General features: G+C 45.4%; 1 protein-coding gene across 2 annotated transcripts in view; it reads left to right on the forward strand.

Moving 5' to 3' along the window:
- LOC129702554 (cell surface A33 antigen-like) overlaps positions 1-13,914 on the forward strand; it is a 34,822-nt gene extending 20,908 nt beyond the window's left edge. For both annotated transcript variants that reach the window (XM_055644320.1, XM_055644319.1), the window contains exons 4-7: positions 344-508; positions 3,777-3,893; positions 9,432-9,561; positions 10,856-13,914. In XM_055644320.1, coding sequence (XP_055500295.1) covers positions 344-508; positions 3,777-3,893; positions 9,432-9,561; positions 10,856-11,039 — 596 coding nt within the window. In that variant the 3' untranslated portion in view covers positions 11,040-13,914. The remainder of the gene's footprint in view (positions 1-343; positions 509-3,776; positions 3,894-9,431; positions 9,562-10,855) is intronic.

The following is a 13,914-nucleotide window of genomic DNA, read 5'->3' on the forward strand; positions in this document are numbered from 1 at the left end:
TGGAATTACCTCAGATGATGGTGGAGGTCAAATTGTTGGGTATTTTTAAAGCAGAGATTGGTAGGTTCTTGGTTAGTAAGAGTGTCAAAGGTTATGATGGGAAGGCAGGAGAATGGAGTTGGGAGGGAAGGATAGATCAGCCATGATCATCAGTCTGAAGAATGGTCTCGACCCGAGATGTCATCCATTCCTTCTCTCCAGAGATGCTGCCTGTCCCGCTGAGTTACTCCAGCACTCTGTATCTATCTTTATCCATGATCGAAATGCAGGGTTGACTATGGGCTGAATGGCCTAATTCTGCTCCTATGACATGAACTTACAAACTTCTGTCTTTGAATTGCAGTTCCTCCAACGCCGCCCGTTTGCAAAATAGAGGGCAAAGCAGAATATGGGGAGACTGTCAAACTGATGTGCCACTCGGAGGAAGGGTCGCCTACCCCAGTGTACACCTGGCAAAACTACAGCCCCATGAATCAGCCACGGCAAATGCCTCAAATGTCCATTCAGGGTTTGTAGCCTTTGTAAATATTCATCAAAACCTGCGTGTGATCTGACTTAGCGCACAGCTGTTTAACACAATGTGTCCCTCATGAAGCAGATACCAACTTGTGATTTTATTTCAGTCATGAGAATAACTTATTGGGGCACACGGTGGTGCAGCAGGTCGAGCTGCTGCCTCACAACGCCAAAGACCTTGGGTACTGTCTGTGTGGAGTTTGCACGTTTTCCCTGTGATCGTGTGGGTTTCCTCCCACATCCCAAAGACGTGCGGGTTTGTAGGTCAATTGGCCCTCTGTAAATTATCCCTCTCGTGTAGGGAGAGGATGAGAAAGTGGGATAACAGAACTAGTGTGAACGGGTCAGCATGGACTCGGTGGGCCGAAGGGCCTGTTTCCATGTTTCAATCAATCATTGATCGCACCCAGTTCTTGGGTAATCTAATACAGCATTATATCAGTGCTCTCATTTCTATTATTTCCATTTCAATCTCTACAACTTGGCAAATTAGCTGAAAATTGGACCTATTGTGAGAGTTTTCTTTATGTATGTGGTCCTTGTGGATACATCACCAATCCACACCTCTGCTGTTAAATTAAAGGGTTTCCACTTTCAGGCAAAATAAACTTAAAACGCCAGTAATTTTGAAATGATCTTTTCTTAACTTCTGCTAACAACCCACTATATTTTTTCTGATGTAAAATTTGCCATGAACAAGCAAAACCAGTGATCTAGAACATTCTTAAAGACACTTTTCAAATACGTCATAACATTATTTTATTGATAAGTGTTGTTAAACTAAAATCAATTGAAATTGTGTTTACCCCCCCCCCCCCCCCCAAAAATAAGCAGATTTTCACAAATGATTAATAGACAATAGGTGCAGGAATAGGCCATTCGGCCCTTTGAGCCAGCACCGCCATTCAATGTGATCATGGCTGATCATCCCCAATCAGTACCCCGTTCCTGCCTTCTCCCCATATCCCTTGACTCCGCATCCTTTAAGAGCCCTATCTAGCACTCTCTTGAAAGTATCCAGAGAACCGGCCTCCACCACCCTATGAGGCCGAGAATTCCACACTCAGAACTATCTAATTGAAAAAGTTTCCTCATCTCCGTTCTAAATGCCTTACCCCTTATTCTTAAACTGTGGCCCCCTGGTTCTGGATTCCCCCAACATCGGGAACATTTCCTGCCTCTAACATGTCCAAACCCTTAATAATCTTAGGTTACACAGACAAGCTGGAGAAACTCAGCGGGTGCAGCAGCATCTATGGAGCGAAGGAAATAGGCAACGTTTCGGGCCGAAACCCTTCTTCAGACTGATCAGGGGTGGGGGTGGGTGGGGACAAGAAAGGGGAAAGGAGGAGTAGCCGGAAGGCTGGAGGGTGGGAGGAGACAGCAAGGGAGCTGAGGAAGGGGAGGAGACAGCAAGGACTAACAGAATTGGGAGAAGTCGATGTTCATGCCCCCGGGGTGCAGACTCCCCAAACGGAATATGAGGTGCTGTTCCTCCAATTTCCGGTGCTGCTCGCTGTGGCCATGGAGGAGACCCAGGACAGAGAGGTCGGAGGCGGAGTGGGAGGGGGAGTTGAAGTGCTGAGCCACCGGGAGGTCAGCTTGGTTATTGCGGACCGAGCGGAGGTGTTCGGCGAAGCGATCGCCCAACCTCCGCTTGGTCTCACCGATATAGATCTGCTGACATCTAGAGCAGCGGACGCAATAGATGAGGTTGGAAGAGATGCAGGTAAACCTCTGTCGCACCTGGAACGATTGCTTGGGTCCTTGAACGGAGTCGAGGGGGGAGGTAAAGGGACAAGTGTTGCATCTCTTGCGGGTGCAAGGGAAAGTGCCCGGGGAGGGGGTGGACCGAGAGGGAAGGGAAGAATTGACAAGGGAGTTATGGAGGGAGCGGTCTTTGCGGAAGGCAGATATGGGGGGAGATGGGCAGATATGGGGGGAGATGGGAAGATGCACATCTTCCCATCTCCCCCCATATCTGCCTTCCGCAAAGACCGCTCCCTCCATAACTCCCTTGTCAATTCTTCCCTTCCCTCTCGGTCCACCCCCTCCCCGGGCACTTTCCCTTGCACCCGCAAGAGATGCAACACTTGTCCCTTTACCTCCCCCCTCGACTCCGTTCAAGGACCCAAGCAATCGTTCCAGGTGCGACAGAGGTTTACCTGCATCTCTTCCAACCTCATCTATTGCGTCCGCTGCTCTAGATGTCAGCAGATCTATATCGGTGAGACCAAGCGGAGGTTGGGCGATCGCTTCGCCGAACACCTCCGCTCGGTCCGCAATAACCAAGCTGACCTCCCGGTGGCTCAGCACTTCAACTCCCCCTCCCACTCCGCCTCCGACCTCTCTGTCCTGGGTCTCCTCCATGGCCACAGCGAGCAGCACCGGAAATTGGAGGAACAGCACCTCATATTCCGTTTGGGGAGTCTGCACCCCGGGGGCATGAACATCGACTTCTCCCAATTCTGTTAGTCCTTGCTGTCTCCTCCCCTTCCTCAGCTCCCTTGCTGTCTCCTCCCACCCTCCAGCCTTCCGGCTACTCCTCCTTTTCCCTTTCTTGTCCCCACCCACCCCCACCCCTGATCAGTCTGAAGAAGGGTTTCGGCCCGAAACGTTGCCTATTTCCTTCGCTCCATAGATGCTGCTGCACCCGCTGAGTTTCTCCAGCTTGTCTGTGTAACCTTCGATTCTCCAGCATCTGCAGTTCCCTCTTAAACCCTTAATAATCTTATATGTTTCAATAAGATCCCCTCTTATCCTTCTAAATTCCAGAGTATACAAGCCCAGCCGCTCCATTCTCTCAGCATACGACAGTCCCACCATCCCGGGAATTACCCGGGTGAACCTACGTATTGGGGGCCTACTCCCTCAACAGCAAGAATGTCCTTCCTCAAATTAGGGGGCCAAAACTGTACACCAATACTCCAGGTGTGGTCTCACTAGGGCTTTGTACAACTGCAGAAGGACCTCTTTGCTCCTATAATCAACTAAATTAGACTGCCAGTTGTGAATTGCTCCATTTTAAAGCATGAAAAATAAACAAAAAGACAATTCAGTGCGAATTGTGATATCATCAATAATTTTAATAAAAAGTAATCGGAAGGCCTACTTACCTCTAAATTTTCAAGCACAGCTTAATTTTGAGAGACGATCACATCATCAGCAAAGTAACACAATAAGAGGGAAAATTGTGATTGAGGATGAAGTACTTAACTCTGAATTATATATTCTAAAATATTTATTATTTTATTCTTCAGAGTCAGATGGTTTAACATTAAAAAATATTTCAGCCAAGACATCTGGCTTCTTCATTTGTACCTCGAAAAATAAGATCAGAGCTGCGTCCTGCAATATCACCTTAGCAGTAATGCCACGTGAGTATCCGACAGAAGTGAAGCTGTTCAATTTTATTTGTATTCATTTATTTTGTTCTAATTTATCTGTACAATTGCCGCAGATATTTTATGATGTGAAATACAGCACTTCTATTTTTATTTCAAATAATCTAAATGCACGAAGTACACACATGGAGTACTATGCTCAGTTCTGGTCAACCTACTGTACGAAAGATGCCATTAAGCAGGAAAGAGTGCAAGAGGAGATTCACGATGATATTGCCAGGTCTTGAGGGCCTGAGCTACAGGGAGAGATTGGGCAGGAAAGGACTTTATTCCTTAGAGCGCGGGAGGCAGGAGTACAAAATCATGAGGGGAATAAATAAGATAAGGGAAATTATAAACTAGAGGGCATGGGTTTAAGGTGGAGGAGAAAGACTGACAGGAACTTGAGGAGCAATATTTTTACAAAGGTAGTTGAGGCAGGTATGATCACAACATTTAAAAGACATTTGGACAGCTACATGGATAGGAAAGGTTTAGAGGGATATGGATCATGAGGTTTTAGGGGACAGAGGGGCAGCCATTTGGCCCGAGTATTGAAGAAGGGTCTCAACCTGAAAGGTTGCCTATTTCCTTCGCTCCATAGGTGCTGCCTCACCTGCTGAATTTCTCCAGCATTTTTGTCTGGCCCGAGTATTGAAGTACTTGAGCCCGAGTATTGAAGTACTTTAGCCCAAGTATGGAAGTACTTTAGTGGGCCCCAGTTCCCAGCCCTCACTTCAGTCTTGTTGGTCACCACTCCCCAGGTGCTTGGGTACACACTTATTAAAATTTCACGAATAACAACATCTCCACTATCCTGTAGGCAGCAAATTCCAGACCCCTATTCCTTTAATCCTTCTACCAAATAGTTTGTATCCATACTCCCTGGTTATTGATCCCTCTGCCAATGGAAATGGGCACTTCCTCTTCACTCTGTCTGGGCCTCTCAACTTTTTACACCTCACTTGCATCTTCCTTCAGGCTTCCTTGTTCCATATAAACAGGGCGGCCAACATTGGGTGAGAGTTGGGAGTGAGAAATTGTGAGTGACGAAGCCCAAGGGAGCGTGCAATTGTGCAATCTGGTGCATACTGTAGCGAGTCTTTTAACTTACACTTGAATACAATATTTATGCTTTAAATTGGATTAGCTATGAATAAGGTTAGGCTTAATTACATTCCAAAGTAGAGCCAAGCTCTGATCAACAGATGCAGAACATGAATGATCTTGGTGTATTCATGTATGAAAATCAAATTATAATCAAGCACTTGGCTCATGTTGACCAACCTGGGTCTGTCTCACTGCACACCTGGTACTACTCCTGACCCTGACTCCAGTAGCATACCTTCTCTCATTCCTGACCCCGAGTCCAGCCTTACACCTGGCCCCCTATTCTACCCTGATCACAGCTGCTTACCTGCTTAGGTTCCCAGTGCTGAACACTGCCATTGTCCCAGCTTTGACTGCACACCTAGTACTATTCCAGACCTTGACTCGGGATGCACACTTGACCTTGCTCCTAGCCCCTCTGCACTGACAAAATATCTGGAACACGTATAAAACCCCAAATCTGACCCCCTGGACTTAACGTTCAAGTCCACAGGTACTTATCTAATGCGGTAATCTTTTATGGGGCACTTCACAAACCAAATTTTGTATAACAAAGTGTGTTACATCCATTGGCTTCCTTGTTATCTAACATGCTCGTTACTTTGTCAAATAAGTCATCAAATAGTTGAACACAATTTCTCATTCATAAAATTATACTCACACAGCTGCACAAGTATTCTGTTATCATTTCCTTCATTTTCCTAACAAACTGGCCTGAAGTCATTTTCACTCCCAATATTTTCAGTATTTTGCTGTCTTCATCTCAGCTGGGTCTTTTTCAAAATGCAAAGTGCAATAACAATAGATTTTTAAGCAATAATATTCTCTTTAATGTGATCTTGAGTACATAATATTTTCTGCGGTATTCATAACACAACAATGATTAAAAAGATCTTTGTTTTGATTGCACCTACCAACATGCATACATTATTATATTGCAGTTAATATGTACCGAGGGCAATTTTTTGATCCAATGCTCCCCATTCCCAATTACTTTTACATTGAAATGATTGAAATCCAAATGAAGTTTAAATGGCATCAGAAAAATAAAACCTCCGGAATGGATGAGATTCATTACGTGGTTGGTTGGAGTCGGTATCAGCACAATTACTATATTAAACTTTTGAATCTTCAGATGTCCTGGTTCAAGCTAAAACTAAAAACAAATAATAACCTCCTCAACAATCCCCTGCAAGTATCTCTGTCACTCCTTTAAAATATGCCCCTTCTTTGAACAAGCTCTTAAACATCGCATCTAAATCAGTTTCCATCCGATTACACTCATTGAGGATGTTCATCTACGTGTTCAATTAATAAAACAATTGGGGACATGTCTATTCAATTTGTCCAAGGAATTTGGGGGGGGGTTTAGAAATAGTCAGTGAGGTAAACAAACATAATAGTTGAGTGGCAAATGACAATAGTGCTACCTTCCCAATATTTAACTGAAGGAAATAATGGGTTATTGGGGCTCTATGTTGTGACAGACAGCCTGACATCTTGCATGTCATTTTAATATTACAATTTTCCCATCCACCTGGATATTCCGGATTAATAAATTGAGGTTTTGTCAACTAATTACAAATCAGGCTAAATACAAATCAATAACTTTAGCCAACTCTGATACATGAAGCGCTGAGCTTGTGATCCAGACATCACAGACAACTGGCCTCAGTTCTCTGCTCACATCTGGCAGTCTGAACTAGGGGCCGCGGAGCATTTTTGAAAGTGGGGGGGGGGCTGAGCAATCACTGATCACTGGCTTTGCAGGTACCCGGCGAGGGAGTGGAGCAACCGAGTGGGGGGAGGGTGTGAGAGGGGGGATGTCCCCCCTCCCATGGGTGGGATTAGAATCATGTTTTAGTGCACTGTAGAAGTGTGATTTCAATGTTTTTTGTTTGAGGTATGTTTAAGGTAACTTTTTTAGGGATAACGTTTTCCACAAAGGGTGATGGGTGTATGGAACAAGCTGCCGGAGCAGCTAGTTAAGGCAGGGACCATCCCAACATTTAAGAAATAGTTAGACTGATACATGGATAGGAAAGGTTTGGAGGGATATAAGCAGGTAGTGTAGCTGGGACAGGTTGGTGGGTGTGGGCAAGTTGGGCCGAAGGGCCTGTTTTCACACTGTATCACTCTATGACTACATTATACCTCCACCATGCATGAATGCTTCAAAATCAATTGGTCGAGTTTTATTGCTATATACTCAAGCATAAAAACAGAAAATAGGTGAGGAATAGGCCATTCGGCCCGTCGAGCCAGCACTGCCATTCAATATGATCATGGGTGTTCATCTAAAATCAGTACCTCATTCCTGTTTTTTTCCCCCTATCCCTTGATTCTGTTAGCCCCAAGAACTCTCTCTTGAAAACATCCAGTGAATTGGCCTCCACTGCCTTCTGTGGAAGAGAACTCCACAGATTCACAACTCTTTGGGTGAAGAAAGTCTGTCCTCATCTCAGTCCTAAATGGCCTACCCCTAATTCTTAAACTGTGACCCCTGGTTCTGAATTCCCCCAACATCGGGAACATTTTTCCTCAGTTGCAGTGTGAAAATCCAGCAGGCAAGCAGGATGCTTTCTCCAACCACCCCCATTTGAAGGCCACTATCTTTCACCGTTTCTACCCAGTGCTTGGTACTTGCTTCTAGCAGCCACTGGTTGTCCTCCAGGATGCACCAAGTGCCTGGTCCATGCCGGTCACCAGGGCAAATTCGGCGGACTCTCACGGCAGCGGCGCAACGCTTCCAGCGCCTTCGATGGCCCGGGACTCTTGTATTGAGGCTGTTTCATGGCCGGAGCTGCAACGAGCGACTTGCCAGCCCCGGCTCCCCGTCCGCATCTGCCCCTGCCGCTGCTTCTGCTTCCATCTCTCCCTCCGCCCCCGGCTCTCCAACTCCCACAACCAGGTTGCTCAGAGCACAGCAGCGCCTCGTCCAAAGCCGGGGACATTGAGACATGTCTAGCTAAAAAAATGGGTGGCTGCAGCCCATGTGAACATCTCTATCCTGCCGCTCCCGGCCTCACTCATGTCAGCCGCTTCCCGTAAATCCTTAAATTCCGACTGCTGCCGGGAGCAGGACATGGCCTCACTTGTGTTTAAGAGGGAACTGCAGATGCTGGAGAATCGAAGGTTACACAAAAAAGCTGGAGAAACTCAGCGGGTGCAGCAGCATCGATGGAGCGAAGGAAATAGGCAACATTTCGGGCCGAAACCCTTCTTCAGACTGATCGGGGGCGGGGGTGGGTGGGGACAAGAAAGGGAAAAGGAGGAGGAGCCCGAAGGCTGGGGGATGGGAGGAGACAGCAGGGGGACTGAGGAAGGGGAGGAGACAGCAAGGACTAACAAAATTGGGAGAATTCGATGTTCATGCCCCCGGGGTGCAGACTCCCCAAACGGAATATGAGGTGCTGTTCCTCCAATTTCCGGTGCTGCTCGCTGTGGCCATGGAGGAGACCCAGGACATGGCCTCACTTGTTGCGCTGGGTGACACTCATTCAGTGACCGGTCCCGTGCCTTTCAATGTAAATTTGCATGGGGACATGGTTTGGAGGTGTGTGACGGTTCGGTCAAGTGAGAATAACAGGGAATAAGAATTGTCAACAGACGCACACACAAGCAGTTGATATTAGTTTTGAAATTCCCATTGATCACAGAATTTCTCACGATAAAGCATGAAAATTGGGCGATATGGGCGAAATGCGTTAGTCTCACGCTCAATGCTTGAGAGTTGGCAGCTCTGATATAACCCTGGCCTGGCCAAACTTGCCTCTGCACTACAATCTGCACCCTTAAAAATCTCCTTTGCCTTATCCCCCTCATGCTTCCTCGTCTTTCCTTTGGTGGTCAGAACTTGTACATAGTCCTCTAGCTGTGATCCAACATAGTCTTTTATACCGTTCTAACTTGACTTCCCTTCTCTTGTGATTTCCTTTTATTGAGGAAGCCAAATATCCCAAACTTTGCTTGAACAACCTTTCTTACTTATCCTGGTACCTGGTATCCTGGTATGTGAGGGCATACACTCTAAGATCCCCCTGTTCCTCCACATCCACCGTTTATTGATTATTCGTTTTCCCTGCAGACCACCATGCTGATTTTCGTGTCATGTTCAAATAATGTAATCATGTCCTGCAGATTTTTGACCCCAAATCTCTACCCATAAAACCAAGCATATTGCTCCTGAGTCCTGAAGGGACAGACCACCAATCACCATATTCCCCAATGAACCTACTGTTTTTAATCCAATGCCACTTTCTTTGGATCCACTGGGATTTGATCAATCAATTGCTGAACTACTTCATCAAATGCGGTATCCTCACTGTGTCTTGTTGATACTTCTTTTCAAAAAAGATTATAGTTAGTCGGACAATCTTTCTTTAACGGGCCTTGACTGGTACTGACTGTTTTATTTTGTAGCATCCATGAACATTGCATTTTATGGTGGAATTATTGGGGGCGCAGTGGGTGTGCTGATTATCCTTGGCATCATCGTTTACTGCTGCTGTTGCCGAGGTGAAGAAAAATTACCCGAAGACTATGAAATGGAGTAAGTATAATTGAACACTGACAATGGTGGCACAAGGAACTGCAGATGTTGGTTTACAACAAAAAGGAACAAAGTGCAGGAATAACTTAGCCAGTCAAGCTGCATCTCTGGAGAACATGGATAGGCCTCATTTTGGGACAGGACACTTCTACAGTCAATGGTGATACTCTCTATCCTTATAATAAGAACATGGAATTTGTTTACTTAGACAGCACCTTAGTTTATCATCAAAGTGCAGGGTGTTGCATTTTGTTAAGTCCAACCAGGGTCGGACCCTCACTGTGAATAGCACGGGCCTGGAGAATGTTGTAGAGCAGAGGGGTCTAGGAAGGCAGGTACGTAGTTCCTTGAAAGGGGCTATCCAGTGAAAGGCCTGGATAGAGTGGATGTGGAGAGGATGTTTCCACTGGTGGGAGAGTCTAGGACCAGAGGCCCTAGCCTCAGAATTAAAGGACGTTCCTTTAGGAAGGACATGAGGAAGAATTTCTTTAGTTAGAGGGTAGTGAATCTGTGGAATTCATTGCCACAGAAGGCTGTAGAGATAAAGTCAGTGGATATTTTTAAGGCAGAGATAGATAGATTCTTGATTAGTACAGGTGTCAGGGGTTATGGGGAAAAGACACGAGAATGGGGTTGGGAGGGAGAGATAGATCAGCCATGATTGAATGGCAGAGTAGACTTGATGGGCTGAATGGTCTAATTCTGCTCCTATCGTTTATGAACTTAATAAATTACAGGTGGACAGGGTAGCAAAGGTGGCTTTTGCTGTATTGCCCTTCATTAGTCAGTGTATAGAGTACTGAAGTTGTGATGATTTTATCAAGTCACAAGTCATGCCACAAGTCCTGGCAACATCCACATGGTGGATCAAGGGGGTGGGGAAGGGAAGGTACATGGAAAGGTTGTGGTCCCACCTGCCAGATGATGCCTGCAGCCCACCGCAGCCAGGAAATCTGTCCCACTGGGCTCCCAAATGCTCGTCCGTATGTGTGGGGTGTCCATAAATTGGATGTTCGTACACCGGAGTACCTGCATGTAAAGACACAAGTTTAAGAGTGATGACTCGGATAGGAAGTTCACCAATATAAGGACCAACTCGGCGAATAAGCTTTAGCCAGTTCCACATTCCGTGTTAAAGAATATTTAATGGATATGCAGGGAATGGAGGAATATGAATCATGTGCAGGAAGGTAAGTGATAGTCTTGCCACAGTTTTTGGCACAGACAAGAAGGACCTGTTCTTGTTTGGTACTGTTAAATGTTCTATAAAGAGGTCAACGTTGCGTTTTTACAGGGATCCACGCTATGAGGAAGAGGAGCCAGCGGAGGGATATCCCAAAAGGGATGATAATGCGAGAACCTACCGTGAGGATGATCCAAACGAGAATGCTGGCAGGAACTCTCCGCGTACCACCGTCAGACAGCCACTGGTGCCACCCAATAAACCCACATTCGTCCCAGATGACAATGAAGTGTAAAATCTAAGGCTGTTCTTCAATTATCTTTAGTTCAATGGGTGACATAATTTGTGTCGTGAAATTTCAAATCAATTGAGTTATGGGGTGGCTTCAGTTAATACTAAGGCGATTACATTTAAGTAGGAGAGCCATTTAAAAAATATATTCTTTTGTATAGGTTTTGCCATTGGCATCCAAATACTGCTTCAGATTTTGATTTATTCTTAAAAGTGCAGCATTTACTTTTAGCATGTTGAATCCAGCAGCATATCCTGCTATTTCTAAACAATCATCGCTTTCCTGTTTAAAAAATATCCAAATGTTGCATGTTGAATATTTTTACCTAATATTAATTTTTCATGTTTTATGATCCTCTAAGTCAAAGATATCATTCCTTTCGAGTTTGGTTGTTAAAGGCTTCTCTTTATTGATGATATGTGGGCTCACAAAAGTTCAAAGAAATGCTTTGAGTTTCAGTTCGATGAAAGCAGAACAGGAAATGTGTTCCAAACCAGTCGGTGTTCAGATAGGAGAAACTCAGCGGGTGAAACCACCACCACCACCCAACTTTAGGCTGTGCACGCCATAGGCAAGAAGACGACCGTCGTAGCAAAGACACAGTCCGAAGAATGGTCCCGATGTGAAAGTACGCCTGTCCATTCCTTCCACAGATGCTGCCTGACCCGCTGAGTGTCTCCAGCAGTTTGTGTCTTGCTCTAGGTGAATGATGTGCTACACACTCAGTGGGCTGAACATTTCCCCCTGCTGTATTATCCAAAGAAAATAACTAGATGACAGCTAGTCAATTGTTTTCTTATCTCATTGTGGTATTACTGATTATTTCTTCATTGTGACTACAATAATCGTAATTACAAACAAGACATATTAACCACTTAACACAAACCGTTTATTAACAATTCCTGGCTTCCTACCTAAACATTTTTTATTTTACCATTTTCTGAATACTTTGACAATTCTGTAAATTTTAGGGTGGAGCGGGACAGGCAGCTAGCTATATGGCATTTGCAGGGCTTGGAAATGTTCGAGTGGCCAGATTGATCTTGGAGTATTTAAGCCCCTGTCCCACTTGGGCGCGACCTCTGGCGAGTTTGCCCCAGACCCATAGTCGTGGCAAGGTCGCCACAAGGTCATAGGAGGTCTTTGTCACTCTCCTTCACGGTCGAGAGTGGTCTAAATGTAGTCGAGGCTTCAGCTAGGTGGCGGCGTATTTTTCAAAATGTTAAAAACTGACCGTGACTAAAAATAGGTCGCCGTGGGAAAAATCTATATTTTTTTAGTCGCAGGTCTAGTCAAAGCCGGTCGTAGTAGGTCGTGATGCTAGTCGAAGGTGGGCGAAGGTAGTCAAAGGTAATAGCTCCGGGATGAAAAAAAGGTCAGTGAAAAAGGTCATTTAAACAGCAGAACGTCACCTCTTTCACTCCAGGACATGTTCATTCATAGCTGGAGAGTTTTTTGGAGAGGAGACTTGTGTTTCCATGATGGCACCAAAAAGGCAGCATATCTGCCATGCAGGTATTGCCCACCCAGGAGGAGTGGCAGGAGATGATGCCACAGGAGGTGATAGTGCAGGAGGCGGTAGCCCTGCTTGAGAGACCCCTGGAGGACGAGACCAGGGTGGGAGTATATGTTCCCACCACTACCCCATCCTTCACTGCCTCATTTGAAGGCACCAGAGCAGCCCTTTCTCCTGTGTCTGACACAGCATCAGAGGCAGATGCCCCATTGGTGGTGAGGGAAGGCTGGAGGAAGGTTATGCCCTACACCTTCACCAGGCAGCAGGAGGGGGACCTTGAGGAATGGTTGCAGCAGAATGCCATCCTGTACGATAAGGAAAATGAGGGGTACAGGGACAGAGACAAGAATGGCATGCTTGCCATCCACAGCCCCACATGTGTGCTTAAAGTTCCATCTTTTGTCAAAGCCCAGCGCCACTCTCTTCCAGTCATCTGGTGTACTGGGACAGTCCATCACATCATCTCCATTCACCCATTGAGACCTCTTCTTGTGCTTCCTCATCATTCTTGCACTTCCCCTTCTGCCTTTCTCAAAAGGCTGCTGAAGCAAAAGGGCGACTGCAAACAGCAGTAGTTGCATTTTTACTAACATCCTCCAAACTAGTTCCTTCCTTGCTTGCTTGTTTGTTTCAGAATGATTAAAAAACCTGGGAGGAATTTTTTAGCGAGAAAAAAAAATGCAGACATGACATCAATTTATAATGTGATCATTTGAGCTGTAGACACTCATCACTGGTCGTTGTTGGTTTTCGGTGTGGTCCTCTGAAGTGGAAGGGGGCCGTGCTCATTCACGGACCAATTTGCCAGAGACCATCCTCGAGTAAAACGTACATGGTCGAAGCCAGTCTTCTTCATAGTCGAGGGAGGTCTTCAACATAGTCGTAGGAGGTTGTGCACAGTCGAGGAAGGTCGTAGGTCACTGTGACCTTGACTTTTTTTTAAAAGTCGCTTAAGGTCGCGGTGGAGATCTCCTAAGTGGGACAGGCCCTTTACATTGCATGCCCCCAGTTGAAATTTCATTGATTGTGAGCAACTTAGACTCAAGCCATCAGGTTGTACAAGGATAGAAAAGGCAGTGATTGAAATTAATTGAATGAAGAGTTTGTGATCTCAAACCACAAGCAAAAATCGGTAAAGTCCCAACTGTGACAAGGTTTCTATTGGTGTTTGTGCTTTCTATACTATACGCAAGAGCTTTTTAAAAAAAAAAAAATTGAAATTAGTTTGACTTGCTTAAGAGTAAAATGAATTGTAACTTTGAATTCAATAAGTAGTAAACGGAATGAAACTTTGTGATATGGCAACTTTATGCATTTGTTTTTTAAATTTTTTTCTATCTATTAAAAGGGCTGTTGGTGAAA

This window comes from Leucoraja erinacea, chromosome 13 (assembly GCF_028641065.1).
Source record: "Leucoraja erinacea ecotype New England chromosome 13, Leri_hhj_1, whole genome shotgun sequence".
NCBI classification, from domain to species: domain Eukaryota; kingdom Metazoa; phylum Chordata; class Chondrichthyes; order Rajiformes; family Rajidae; genus Leucoraja; species Leucoraja erinaceus.